At 39.4% G+C, this 13,613-nt stretch overlaps 1 protein-coding gene across 6 annotated transcripts in view; it reads left to right on the forward strand.

Annotated features, from left to right (window-relative positions):
- Nucleotides 1-223: 223 nt before the first annotated feature.
- ccser1 (coiled-coil serine-rich protein 1) overlaps nucleotides 224-13,613 on the forward strand; it is a 134,928-nt gene continuing 121,538 nt past the window's right edge. For 3 of the 6 annotated variants that reach the window (XM_016669507.1, XM_016669509.1, XM_016669508.1), the window contains exons 1-5: nucleotides 224-504; nucleotides 4,260-4,335; nucleotides 5,734-6,751; nucleotides 8,285-8,702; nucleotides 11,185-11,369. In XM_016669507.1, the coding sequence (XP_016524993.1) occupies nucleotides 4,274-4,335; nucleotides 5,734-6,751; nucleotides 8,285-8,702; nucleotides 11,185-11,369 (1,683 nt within the window). In that variant the 5' untranslated portion in view covers nucleotides 224-504; nucleotides 4,260-4,273. Of the gene's footprint in view, nucleotides 510-4,259; nucleotides 4,336-5,733; nucleotides 6,752-8,284; nucleotides 8,703-11,184; nucleotides 11,370-13,613 lie in introns of all 6 variants that reach the window. The other 3 variants (XM_007548104.2, XM_007548107.2, XM_007548105.2) reach the window with 3 other exon arrangements.

The raw sequence follows: 13,613 nt of genomic DNA on the forward strand, positions 1-13,613 counted from the left end.
CTGTTTTTACTATTTGACCTCATTCAACTGAAATATTTCTTTTGTAAAAGGTTATGCAATGTGTAAATATCAAATTTCAAAAATGAAAACATATTACACAAGGATTAAGCATAGCAGATACTGCAGTTTCTAAGGCAAAGGCAACCTTATTCATCTTTAATGTTGATTTTAATTAATCTATCACCTGCAGAAAATTCAGGGAGAAGCAGCAGCAGCAGCAGGAGTAGGAGGAGGAGAGGAAGGAGGAGTAATGGACGTCACACCGCACAGGCTCGCTGTCAGTGACTGCAACGCGGAAGGAGGAAAACGACTCTCCGTCACTGAGGTGTAATTTCGGCGTCACCGCCTCACCAGGTGCACCCTTTAGTGTAATTCCCAATGCCGCTGTAAGACCCCTGACTTCTTCATGCCAGTACTAATTCATTTTAAACACAAAGCGGACATATATCTCCCCCCGGTTCTCCACTGACGGGCCTCGGTAAAGACTCTAACAAGGCGCTGAAGGTAATGTACGTACGATGACGGCCGCTTGTGTTTGTCCACTACCTGCTGCTAGCTTGAATGACCGCCTGAGCCACCGGGGCTGCTACTGTATTTCCGGACACTTATTATATAATTAATATAATTTCATTTCGATGCAACGTAAGGGGAAACATGAGCGCTGGAGTATGAGCGCTTTGAGGCAGCTAGCTAGTGTGGGATTTATGGTCGGCAGGCTTCAAAGCGTTGTTGACGTTGTTGGTTTGACAGTTGTGGCGTCCCGCAGGGCTGCTGCTGCTGCTGCTGCTGCTGCTGGTGGTTGTTAGCTGCTCTTAAATCTCTCCAGCTTATCCATCAAGACTGTTTAATATGCTTGCTAGCTAAGGTTCTGAATAGAATATAAAGCAACCGGATCTCTTGAATGGCCATTTATTACACTGTAAACACATTAAGGCCCATCACTAAGGTTAACAAGGTGTTAACAATATATACACCAAGGTTACGCAGCTCCTGTTACAGGACAACTTATGCGACATAAAAATAGTCAGACTTTTAAAGATGACAGTATTTATTGTAAGAGCTTGTGAGAATGATTGTGATACTTCTTGTGGTTTGTGGTTCAGTAAAGAGGTTAAGCTGAAACATGTTTGCCAGTTCAATTTCATAACCTGTTTTAGCAAAGTTATTATCATTATGTTTTTTTATCTACCTTTTTGTTACATGGTCGATATAATGGTGCATCGACTGCTGCTATCAGATTTACACACTAGACTATGAACTTTGCCTTATTTTTTAGATACGTAACAGAAACATACTGAAACAAATTTAGAGTTTGTTTCCCCCACTTTTCAGTAAAGACATCACACCTGAAAACTCCCACTTTTTTCAGTCAATAAATGCTTACTTTTAGATGCACTTTGGATCTGCAACACATTTTTTATGATGCAAGTTTACATTTGCTAAGTTAAAGCACTTGCAGTTAGCAGTTAAATGAGTTTGTGTACAATGAAATCTGTACAGGATTGAATGATTCTGGTCCTCCGTGGTCAGTGTCCTGGATCTTTTAGACATCTCTTTGATAATTAAAATCAATTCATGATTTCCAGGTTCTACTCAGAACGTGGTGACCCATGGAGGTAAATCAGCTAATTTTCAACATGCACACATCTAAAATCTGCAGAATAATAACCTCTAAGGCCGGAATTGCTTTTCTTTCAAAAAGCCGAATCAGCCAGAATTGTAATCAGCGGATCAGGCGTCTAACAAAACAAACATCAAAAATATGTTTGAAAAGCCCGATTGGTGAATTTTTACTCCTTGGAATTCTTTATCAAATTATCTGTTTATATATATATATTTTTTGTCAAAATCACACTTTGTGGACATATTATGTAACGTTGAGTCTTACATAAATTATTCTATTTCCATCATTCGGTGAATTGTGAGGAGAGCAGTGTGATGTAAGAGAAGACCGCAGAGTGTGTGATCTACAGCGTGTGGTTTCTGTTACCCGTTAAGAACTTGTTTTATTGGAAACACCCAGTTACTTACACCCAGCACACACACAGACACACACATCTAAGTATTCTTTCAAACTTGAGTAAAGCAAATGAATCTCTGTTCACTAACAAGAATATTGGATGAGTAAGCAAGTAGAGCTTATATATGAGATAGTTAACCACTGTTAAAGTGTTGTGATTAAAACACAGGACAGCAACGCTCAAATCACCCCATCTGAATCCGCCTTATTTGTTTAGTACCAGTGACGTGCTCATTTTGGGTGTGGCAGTGTGGAATAAAAATAAAAAAAAAAAGCTGAGCAATTTAGAAACCTACTGATAAGTATTGCAAATTCTGCAAAACAAAACTATTATTATTTTTAGATGAATTTACTGTTTTTCTATTACATTTCTTCATCTGTGTTGAAGGAGGAAATGATGCAAATGATCATGATCAGCATATGAACTTGTGTTTACTGACCAGTACAGCAGAACTATCAATAACTGGAAAGAGGAAGGAGGAACTGGTATGAAGCTTTGCTTCTCTCACAAAGTAGATGCACCTTTTGTCCTTTGGCCAAACGGGGAGGAAGTTTGCAAACTAGTCAGTGCAAACCAAGGTTTCATTCAGCTCTTATTTGAATTTGTCCTGGGCAGACTTCATGTTGAGCAGTTTACACATCAACATTTAAGCTGAAATATTGATGCATTTTTTAAAAATAACTTAACTTTTCTACTCCTCTGACAGAGTGGGCTGGTTGGAGCATAAACTAAAATTCGTGCCTCAACATCTCATTTTTAAACCATCAGAGTTGTATTGGCTGATGTTTTTTTTTTTTTTTGATCTATGTGAAGCAGCATAGTGCAAGTGCACTTAACCTCAAGATCACAAACTTGTGAATGGCCATTTTATTCCTCAGGATTTTCCGAAAGACAATAGAATGTATGATGCCATCAAACTACTGGATGTCATCCAGGCCACGAAGCAACCAAGCAATCTTTTCAAACTGACGTCTGTCAGCGACTTTGTCTCTCATTTGTTGAAGGGTTTCTTTAGACCGGAGCGTCCTTATATCCTCCTTGATGTTTTCAGACAGGCTTTAAACCATAATCGAGTCGGGGTGTGGCTAGTAAAAGCTGAGGCAAAAACTGTGGACTAAGTGTGTTAAGTAATCTGAGGCTTTTTACACAGCCTCAGATCGGTCTAGGTTTGATAAATTAAATCATGACAAAACAGTACTTGCCTGTGAGTAAATATTTCTTCATACCATTTTACTGGTCACCCAGTATGATTCGCCACTAATAGCATAATCTAAATAATCTTCAAATTAGTGCCCCGTTTTCCTCCCTCTTCGATGAGCTACATGATATTTTTTTAACTCTGGTATAACCGTCTAAAGAATTGTAAGCCTGTCTTAATGAGCTGGGGTCAAAGGTCAATCACCAGGTCAAATGGTTGTGGCAGGCATCCCTCTTTCCTGTATTGGAGGCGATCCCAGCCGATCTGGGAAGACAGCAGCTGAGGATGTATGCATGTTGTGTCTTCTCTACTTTCTCTTGCTGTTGAACTGATCCATGTGCTTTAGCTATCTGTGCTCATCCATTACATCAACTAACACATGAAACAATTATAATTAACTCCCCTCAATGTGTAGTGAGTTATATGGACAGCTATTTGCTGCTCTACTTTAATTTTTTTTAAATTAGTCAAAAAAAGCCCGTAGTTTGTTGGTGAATGTTGGGCCATAGCTGTTAGCTATAATTATGGACCCATGTGTCCGTTGCGTTGTGTAAACATTTGAGAAAAATCGATCAGCATCACATTTAGAACTTGATCGAATTTACTGTCCAGAAGGTGAGACTCTAATTAGCCACTTCACTGCAGGGTGTTACTGTAATCTTATTACTCAGAGACCAAAAACAAAACACTTCAGTTGCCTCGGACGTTAGAAGGTAGCTTCATCAGTGTTAGCAGGATTGCAGCGTAAGTAATCCTCCTTTGCGTAAGAAAACATTTGAAATCACTGGAATTAATTGGCTGTGCTGAAGTTTGACACCGTCTGTGTTTAAAATGTGCAAACAATAAGACCTGCTGGCTGTAGCTACAGTTTGCACAAGCAGGTTTAATGAATAATGTTAAGTTCTGCTTTCTGGGACAGAGGTGAGAGATAATTGACTTTTCTACTTGTTTGCTCAGTTCAAAACCGCAGCTGATTTATATTCCTCTTGTTGTACCTGCAGAGAGGAACTGTATCAGAATTTGCTCTTTTTGTTTTTCAGGCAGTACCGTGTCGATGCTTAGCAAGCCGTGGGAACAGCTTTGGTTTGCTAAACTGAGACTGTGCAGGTTGACCAGGTATTCTGTCCACAGATAGAAGTGTCTCATGGATTAGTGGTGTCTCTGCTTCATTTACGTGTCTATTAGTATTCACGGAAATGCACTTCCTGTCAGAAGTTTATATGCCGCCATAAAACATAAATGTTTTACTATTTTGAATTTTTTTTTTGCATAACCATGGAGCGACTGTGAGAAGAGGGCCTTCTCCAGAATCAAAACATTCTTGTATTGAAGATCATTGAAGCTATATTCTACATTCAGTGCTGAATGTATGCCTGCATAAACTCTAATCTGTCTCAGAAAGTTTAACGTCATCAACACGCTTTATGTATCATCAGTCCACCCACCAAACTACAGAGCAGTTCTGATCATAATTTAACAGTCCAACTTTATGAGCGTCTGTAACTTCTGACTGGAGCTGGATGATGAATCCTTAACAGAAAGTCAATTCCTCCCACCTCATATGCAAATAATGAGGCGGATTAGAGCTTTTATCACCTTGGGGCTGAAGGTTTATGTTTCTACATGGATCATTTTCTTTGACTTTATTGTTGATATAAAAACTCTGTGATACATTTTATGACGGATTGCAATTAAGTTATTGATTAAAAACATTGGACAACTAAGTTTAAAAAAAAAAAACAACTTCTTTCTATCCTGGCAGTTTTAAAGCTTTAGATTTAGCAGGTAGAGATGTTGCAGAAACCATTTCTAACTCTTTCAAAGAATCATGTTTTAAGAAAATTGTGGACTTCTACAATTCTGCTTAATCTTAGGTGCAATTTCCAGTAAAGGTGGCAGCTTAATCTGTTAAAGCAATTCGGTCAAAGTAGAAACCGCATGGAAATGTCCAGCCACCAGATTGGATAGTGAGGAGACAGGTACTGGGTCCCAGATATGAAAAACGTGCTAATCAACCTTGAACAAAAAACATACCGTTGAAGCTGCTAAAAGAACCTCTCTTTGAGTGCTGTACTGATAGGGGCTGAAAAGGCACTCAGAGGAAGAAACCATTACTTCAAAAGCAACATAGAAGTAATTCCAGTTAGTGAATACACTCAAATAGATAACATTGTTATGTTTGAATACTTAAAACATTATCACAAGTCAACAGCATTGAGGTTAAAGCTGGAAATAGATCTTCCAAATAGAAATTATCAGTACCAAAAGTGCTGGTAAAAACTGAGGCTTAAAAACAACAAAGTGGATGTTTGGGATTGGCTATCAAAAGAAAATTTGTCAGTTTAAAAGACATGTGGGAGCAAGGCAACCTAATAAAAACATTCCTCCCCTTATTTTGCCATTTTGTGTCTTCTGCAGAAAATTATTTTCTTTTAAAGTGTCATATTTTGTATATATATATATTTTTTTGCAGGCTTTTTGTTAATTTTTTGTGATGTATGCGTGTTTCTCCAGAGTCGCTCACCGCCTCAGCTTCTCCATGGGTGAATCGGGCTCACGCCGTTCCACACTTGTTTCACGCCTGCCAATCTTCCGCCGCAGCGCCAGCAAGCGGCAGGAGTCCCTCCCCTCCTCCCCGTCCTCGGGGGGAGTGGGAAACGGCATTCACACCTCCTCGCCCTCCAGCACCAACTCCAGCTCGGGCAGCACCGGCAAACGCCGGAGCCTGTTTCGCACGCCGTCTCTCAGTTTCACGGCTAAGAGGAACAGCGATCCACGCGTCCAGCCCATCAACCTGAACCTCACGCCCCCCCTGACGCAGACCACTGACGCAAACGGAAACAACCAGCAGACGGTAACCTCGTCGGCGTCCGCAGGATTCGGCGAGGGTGGCAGGCGTTCCAAGTCGCGGCACTCATTTGGGTTTGGGAGCCACAAGCAGAAGAAAATCCCACGCTCACAGACTGAGGACTTTGACAAGGCCTCCTCCTCCTCGTCCACAGCCAATCGAAATGTGTTCATCAACTGCATCAGCAGCTCTGGAGCCAACGAAGGTGACGACTCGGGTTTCCTCGATGACTTCAGTGGGGCCAGTAATAACAACAAACGCTCTTCGCGGCAGAAGAAGCAGCTACTGCCTAAATCATTCTCAGCCCATCACCGCTTCTCTCGCACGTCCGACCACCACAGGCCTCCAGAAGTCAACCTGGAACCTCCCAGCTCGGCCACCGTCACACCTGGGCCAGAGGGCCTCACACCTGGGTCATGCCCTGGAGAGCTAATGGGAGGAGGGGGTGAGAGCTCGCTTCAGTCCCCCATGATTTCAGAAGATCGAACAACAGCCATCACTCCCTCAGAGTTCATTCCCATAACAGAAGACTCTGTGTCGGAGGTGGACGCTCTCCCGGCGCCCAGTCCAGGATCCGGCTTGAACTCAGGGCCTGTCTGTGTGTCTGAGTCGCCTGCTGATGCTGCTCCACCTGATCCCCCAGCTGCACCTGAGAACCTCAGCGTGGCGGTCTCCACCTCTCAGGTACTTTTACTCGACAAGCGATAATCTGAGTCGGATTTTCCTTGTTCAGTGATTCAGTACATTTCACACAATCACTGACTAAGCCTAGCTTGTTGGTACTGATCTGCAAACATGTAACGTTTGGAGACTGAATCCACCTGTACACAAGCAGATGTAGAAACGCTGCAAAAACAGAACCGCCACGATCATAAATGTGTATTTGGAATCCTAGAACAACACCGCGGGGGGTCTGTGGCTCTCTCTGTTAAGTGTGCATGATGAAAACCAAAGACGGAGTTTTTCCTGCTTATGTTCAGAATTTTAATGGCTGTGATTATTCTTTGAAGTTTGATATGAATCACCCTTTTGTTGAAAGGTCCCAGGCTTAGAGGGGAAAAAAAAAAAAAAACTGAAGAGGCTCTCAGATACAATATGTGTCATTCCCCGTCACAATCTTCAAAAAGAAATTCATTTACTGAGTAGGTTCGCACTCTTGTGCGCTCTTAAGTTCACTTTCTGGCCTTTGAGAAGAAAATACTGGATTCAAAATCTCTCTCTGGAGATACTCACAAACTCTCTTCTTCCTTCAAAAGTATTCATGCCTCGTTAAATTTACATTTTACCACATTAGAACTTGAAAGCATTTTTTTAAATATAGGGCAACACAATGTAGGGGATGATGTAAAGTTGAAGGAAAACAACATATTTTATTTTACCAATGAAATAAATAAATAAATAAATAAATAAATAAAAATAATTAGTAGAACAGTGTTGTTGCAACATTGCTGGAATCACACCTGAAACTCTTTTGATGTTTGTCTCTATTGGCTTTGAAAATCCAGCAACTGCTGATGTTTTTGACCATTCCTCATTATAAATAATATTAAAATTAGTGACAGTGTATAATGTCTGGACATGAAGCCATCCTTGCTACAGTTTCTAGATTGGAGATTCAGGTCTGGAATTTTAATTGTTTATAAATAAGCAAACATACTCTAAAGGAATTGTATATTATTGCATTTTTCTATTTTGAAAAGGAATTAAATTATTTGTTTATTTACATCTTCTAATGCGTTTCTAAGATATAAAAAAGGCTTAAGTAGTTAAACGGAAAATATGCAGAATGTACAATTTTTTTAAATTTAACTAATCGTCAGACTAATAGATTGATTAATTACTAAAGTAATCGTAAGTTGCAGCCCTTCAGAAAACCAACGTTTGTTTTATATATTTATAACCTAAACTTACTGTAAGCTTCAAATCTCCATTCTGGACCAGAAGGCTTTGCTTTCGTGAAAAGTTATAGTTTTTTATTCTCCTGTGAGGTACTGTTGTGTCGATTCCCCTCCTAACTCTCAAAAACGGCAAATATTTACGAAGCAGAAGTTTTGCGCACTAAAGTGCTACTTTCTTCACTGTTTGCTATTTAAATATGAAGCAACTTTACCTGTGGACATTCTCTAACACTCACCTACTTAATACTTGCTGTAGCAGGAACATCTCTCTTTGTGAAGCATATTTTTACACATATTCAATAAAATATCCTCTCCTCAGGTTTTCTTCACCCCAGTCCAGTCCAGCGCTGAGAAACCCTTACTCCCTGACACCAGCACAGCCAACAACACAGACTATGAAACGGCCGTCTCCCTGTCCGAGCCAGAGACGGCCGTACCCTGCGCGCCTCTGCGGGAACAATCAGTGGAAGAGAGGAAAGAGAGGGAGGAGGAAAGACAGGAGGCAATGAAAGAAGGCGCAGTAGAGGAGAGGAAGAAGTTGGTGCAGGAGAGAAAGGCAGGCTACCACACCGAGACCACAAGTGAGAGCGAGGTGTGTGGGGCGCGCAGCGAGGGCTGTCACTCAAACCCCGAGAAAGCGGATAGGAGGGCGAGACACACTCTCTCTCTTCAAGAAAGAGGAAGCTTCTGCGGCTGCCACGAACCCAGGTCCTCTCATTTGAGGAAACCACATGCAGGTACAAAACTCAGAGCAACAGAGGGAATCACAGATTTACATGCAGAGTCACTGTCGCGCAGTAGCACTGCCAGAATAATCACTTGGCTTAGAAAATTCGACGCAGACTAGACTCATGTCTGGGAATCCATTCCACTGAATCTCAGACCTGTCTGACATTCCTTTGTGACGTGGGTTATTGAACCATTTCCAGGCAACTGCAGATCTTTGTCTGATGGAAAACATTTATTTAGCAGTGAAGGCGAAGCAGTGCTGGTTCTGCTTCATTCTTCTTCAGTTTTAATTATTCTAAATAATAAAAACGATCAGGTAAACCCTGAGAGAAGCCGTTAAAGTTTTTACAGGTTTGTAGGTATTGCAGACTAAACAGTGGAGATTTAAAGTTGTGTTGAAGAATAAATAATTAACCCTGTAACGTGGAGAAAAGGCTCCCTTTGCCCTCGCTTCTAAATTATTCTACATTTTAAAGTTTTGAATTGTTAAAAAAACAAACTTTGCAGCTGCAAAACAGGTAACATTCTCTGTTTCTGCCTCAGGCTTTAGTACCATTTGCTCTTACTGGATGAGAGATTAAAAAAAAAAAATCTTATCTTGAGCTTATTGTTACAGTTGCATAGCTCTACAGATTTATTCATTTTAAAACCACTGGTTTTGCAATTATAAAAATCTTCACACTTGCATGATGCGCCCTTTTTTTAATCTATCAACAAGTTTTTCAACTATTCTCTGAAAATCTGAAGTTTAATTTGCAATTTTTTTAAACCTTATTTTGTTCTTTTGTGCTTTTAAAAACCAAACATGAAAATAATTTTCTGAATGTCACTTATGTTATTAGAACAAAAAAAAATCCTTATTTTTTTAGCTATGAATGGAACTAGAGAGGAAAAAGAATTAGTTTCTATTTAACTTATTTAAAACGGAATAATGGAGACATTTGCATGTTAACATTCAAAATGCATTTATTGTATTAGTAAGGATTTTCTCTTAATACGTTGGGATATTAACATTATCTGTCCTGTAAAAGGCTTTAGAAACAGGCAAAAAGAAAAGGATATTGTTGACTGCATTAAGCCTGCACATCCACACAGGCAGAAACTGCTTTATTCAGTCAAGCATGATCCCAGATTTGTGCCTAAATATTTCTGTAAACATTTTTTTCAGCGGACAATGTAGTAGACGGAGAACATGCCAGACTTAACGGGGGGAATTTTGCAGCTTTAAACACCCTTAGAGGGAGTTTGTCCTTTCTGTCGGCTCATTCTTAGCCCCTGGGTGTCGTCTCGTTGTGTGCTTGTGCTTCTGTGTTCAATAAACCTTGTAGACCCCCATTTTTAGCTTGCAGTGCTCCTGTTTATTAGGCCCTTTTTTTTTGTTTTTTACCAAATGTTTAACAAAAGCAAAAGAAATTTTTAAAAATTTGTGTTGACAAAAAACATCAATGTCACAGTCCCATAATTTCTTAAAATAAAATAAAAATAAGTACATTATTCTTTTACAAACTCATACCCGACGCCTGTCTCATTTTGCTGATGAAAACAATTTGAAATGTAAATCTCCCAGGGTTATGAATAATTTTAGATCTAACTGTTTATACTGGCGGTTTTATGTTTGCAATATTAGAAACTGCTGTTCTGAGTGCTGAAACTGCACAATAAATGATGTTGTGGATTACAAAGTTGTCCAAATGGCAGAACAACCTGCCATCATCTACTGTTGGATCCCTTAACTACAGAGATTTGTTGCATTGATTCAGTATTGCAGGCTTTTTGTTGTTGCTCCCCCACGTGCTGTAAATGTTTATGGTTATAAGAGACTGAAACTATGGTAAAATGTTCAGGACTTCTTTCTGCTACGGATCTTATTTTATTGAGTGAGTTTACAACAAAGAAGCTGTTTAAAAACGAGCGCTTTATTACACTCTGGAAAAGCGCAGTATGTGTGTGTGCAGGTGGGTGGAGTGAGAAAGCACAGAAAAAATTGTTGGCATGGAGTCCTGTTTTTTTAATAACCTGTTGCTCTGTAAAAGGATATGGTATTGCTTCTCTGTTTCACTTCTAATTTTCGGTAAATCACTGTAGAGCAATTATAGGCACCTTCCTCTTGCTTTTCTGAGGAATATTCCCCCTGAAATCTGGTGTGCATGCTTCAGTTTTATTGTTACAAAACAACCTAGCTGTGGGGAGCCTGGATAAATGTGATTATTGCAAAACAATAAAAACAGTCTGAGCAAAACCAATATAGCCGAACGGCTTCATGAAGGAAGGATTTAACTTTGTTTAAAAAGCTGAGTAAGTAAAAGTGACTTTGTCATTTAGTTTTATGAAAGGAGGTTCATTCTCTGGAGGGATGGATCTTCCCACATTAGAAATTAATAAAAATAATATTGCATCTCGACAGTGTCATCTAATTTCTACAAATCTCTTTCTTGTTTAACTGTTTTTTGCTTTTTGTTTGCTGCTGTTCTCCTTCCATCCTTTGTGCAGCTTCTGTGTGCAGCAGTGCCAGCCCTTACCACGAGGTGATGCGGCTGGAAAGGCGACTGCGCTCCTCATCTGAGGGGGCCGGTGGGCCTCGTGTCCATGGAAACTACAGAGATGCCCCAGGCATGGAGGGAAATGGTCTGCTCAAGCACAGAAACAACTCCTCGTCGTCTAAACTTGGAAGTCTGGTAAGCCTGAAGCTGTTTCTCTCTGTTTAGGTTGCACCATAAATATAAAGACTGACAAACTGTTTTACTGCCCTGAACTTGTAAGTCAGGGCTCAGTTATTAATATATTATAGCTCTATTTCTTAGCTTTTTTTTTATTGTTAATGCAAAACACCTTAAACCAAATATTAAATTTTAATAATGCAAAAGGATTAATGAAAACTTTTGCTGGTGAAATAAGTAAAATGTATTACAATTAAGCATTTCTTAAGTCTAGTAAGAAATTAGCTTCTACATAACAAAGTACCTTAATGTTCATAAAATCAAATAAGTGTCTTGCAGTTAAAAAAAAAAATCCTCCTTACATAATATAGCTTAAAAATAATGAATACATTTTTGGGTCGATAAATATAAATATTTATCTGCTTTTCAGTGAATTTTCAGCATCCGTTCTTATACGTCAGCAAGATGTGGATAAGTTGGCATGTTTAACTCAGTTTGTTATTACTTCTCAAAGTGGAAACTGCCAAAATTTTAACTGTTGCATTTGCCTCTGCACCTGGTTCTTGGTTGTTTTGGTGTGAGATCGATGTGACCATAAATGATAGATATGAAATATGCAGACTGGATATAATTTGATCATGGACTGAATGTGATTATGTTAAGTGTTTAGTCTTTTTATTAGATCAAAACTCAAAATTTTTCATCTGAAATAGAAAATTTAATAAGTATGTGCAACAGGTTAATTCACAAAGGTGATTGCATTCACACGACAAATTTGCTGGTTAACAAACCAAGAATCACAACCTCCACACTCATTTAGTGATGGGCGCATTTTAAATGAAATATTGTTTGTGCTGCTCTGACTTTTTTCTGGTGTCAATACTCATGATGGTAAATGTAGTCTAAAATGATGGTTTTAAAGTCTGCTCGGCCACTTTGGCCCGCTCTTCGATTTACCGCTCAAGGTGTTGTGTCACAATCAATAAGCAGATGGACACTTTAGTGATAACGAGGTCACTTATGCATTGAAATTACCTTACAGCAATGTATGGTGCTAAGGAAAAAAGTAGGTACAGACTTTATTTTCCTTCACACATAAATGGCTTTGAGTTTGTGGTTGCACAAGAGGTGTTAAAAAAAATACATCTCCTAATGCCACATGGTGATCCAATCTAACCTGATATAATTCTGTAAGCTCGTTATTGGACTGATGCCTGATATCTGCGCTTTACTGTGTTATTTTTGTGTTTGGTAGCAATGTGTTACTTTTAGTGTATGTTCTAGGAAATGTGTACAATACACAACGATGCCAAATTTGACCGAGTGTTACTCTTTTATCCCTTTTACCCGTCGTCTCTAAAATTCTTAGTACATTTGAAAAGAGGGAAGATACACAAATGAACTCGCAGGTATTTAATCTCCAAACAATTATTCTGCAACTTCAGCTGAGACGCCATCTGCTTTTATCCAAATATACATTTCTTAAGGATTTTTCATGATAGAAATTTGCATGTGCTTCCAAATTTGTTCTCGCAGCCACACAATGAGCAGCAGTCCGAAAGAGTTTAGAATGAGTGGGGGGCAATTTTACTGTAATTATAGCCAGCTGCTAGGATACTCTGGTAAAATACTAAAAGACCTCCTCTAATATGCTTGCTGATTCGAGTCGGTGCTTGTGGCCCTGACCATGAAAATATGAACGCCGTTCCTTGAATTTAGAGTACACTCGTCTTCCCTTTTTGCCTCTCCATCACACAAAAACAAAACGTTTTGAAGGACAAACAGGAAGTGGTTGACATTTAAGCAAAATCCAACAACATGACACCTTTATGGACCTTTGCGCTTCCATTAATGCAATGTTAATTACCTGAAATGATATTTAGACAGCAACCAGAAGTGTTGAAAAAATAAGCAAAAGGCTGTTCTTGACTTCATCCCGTTTAAGGGAAACGTTAGAAGTTTAAATTGAGTGCGAATGCGTGAAGGACTTAGAAAAACTTCTTCAGTCATCTAACAGGTTTAAGCCTGGTGTTTACTTTGTCTGCCTGCTCACATTGCAGCAGTCTTTGTTGGTGCAAGATTTAGCAACATCCATTTTTGTTTTTGCCAATAGGTTTTAGCTGCGACTGGGCTGCTTTTCCCACAACATGCACAGGAAAAGCTCCATAGGAGGCAAACCAGTTTAAATCAATCCCATTTATTCTACCGGAGACTAAAAGCTTCCTCTGGGAGATTACACAGTGCAGGGATGTACGCTGCACA

This window comes from Poecilia formosa, unplaced genomic scaffold (genome assembly GCF_000485575.1).
Source record: "Poecilia formosa unplaced genomic scaffold, Poecilia_formosa-5.1.2 Scaffold25, whole genome shotgun sequence".
Classification (NCBI taxonomy): Eukaryota; Metazoa; Chordata; class Actinopteri; order Cyprinodontiformes; family Poeciliidae; genus Poecilia; species Poecilia formosa.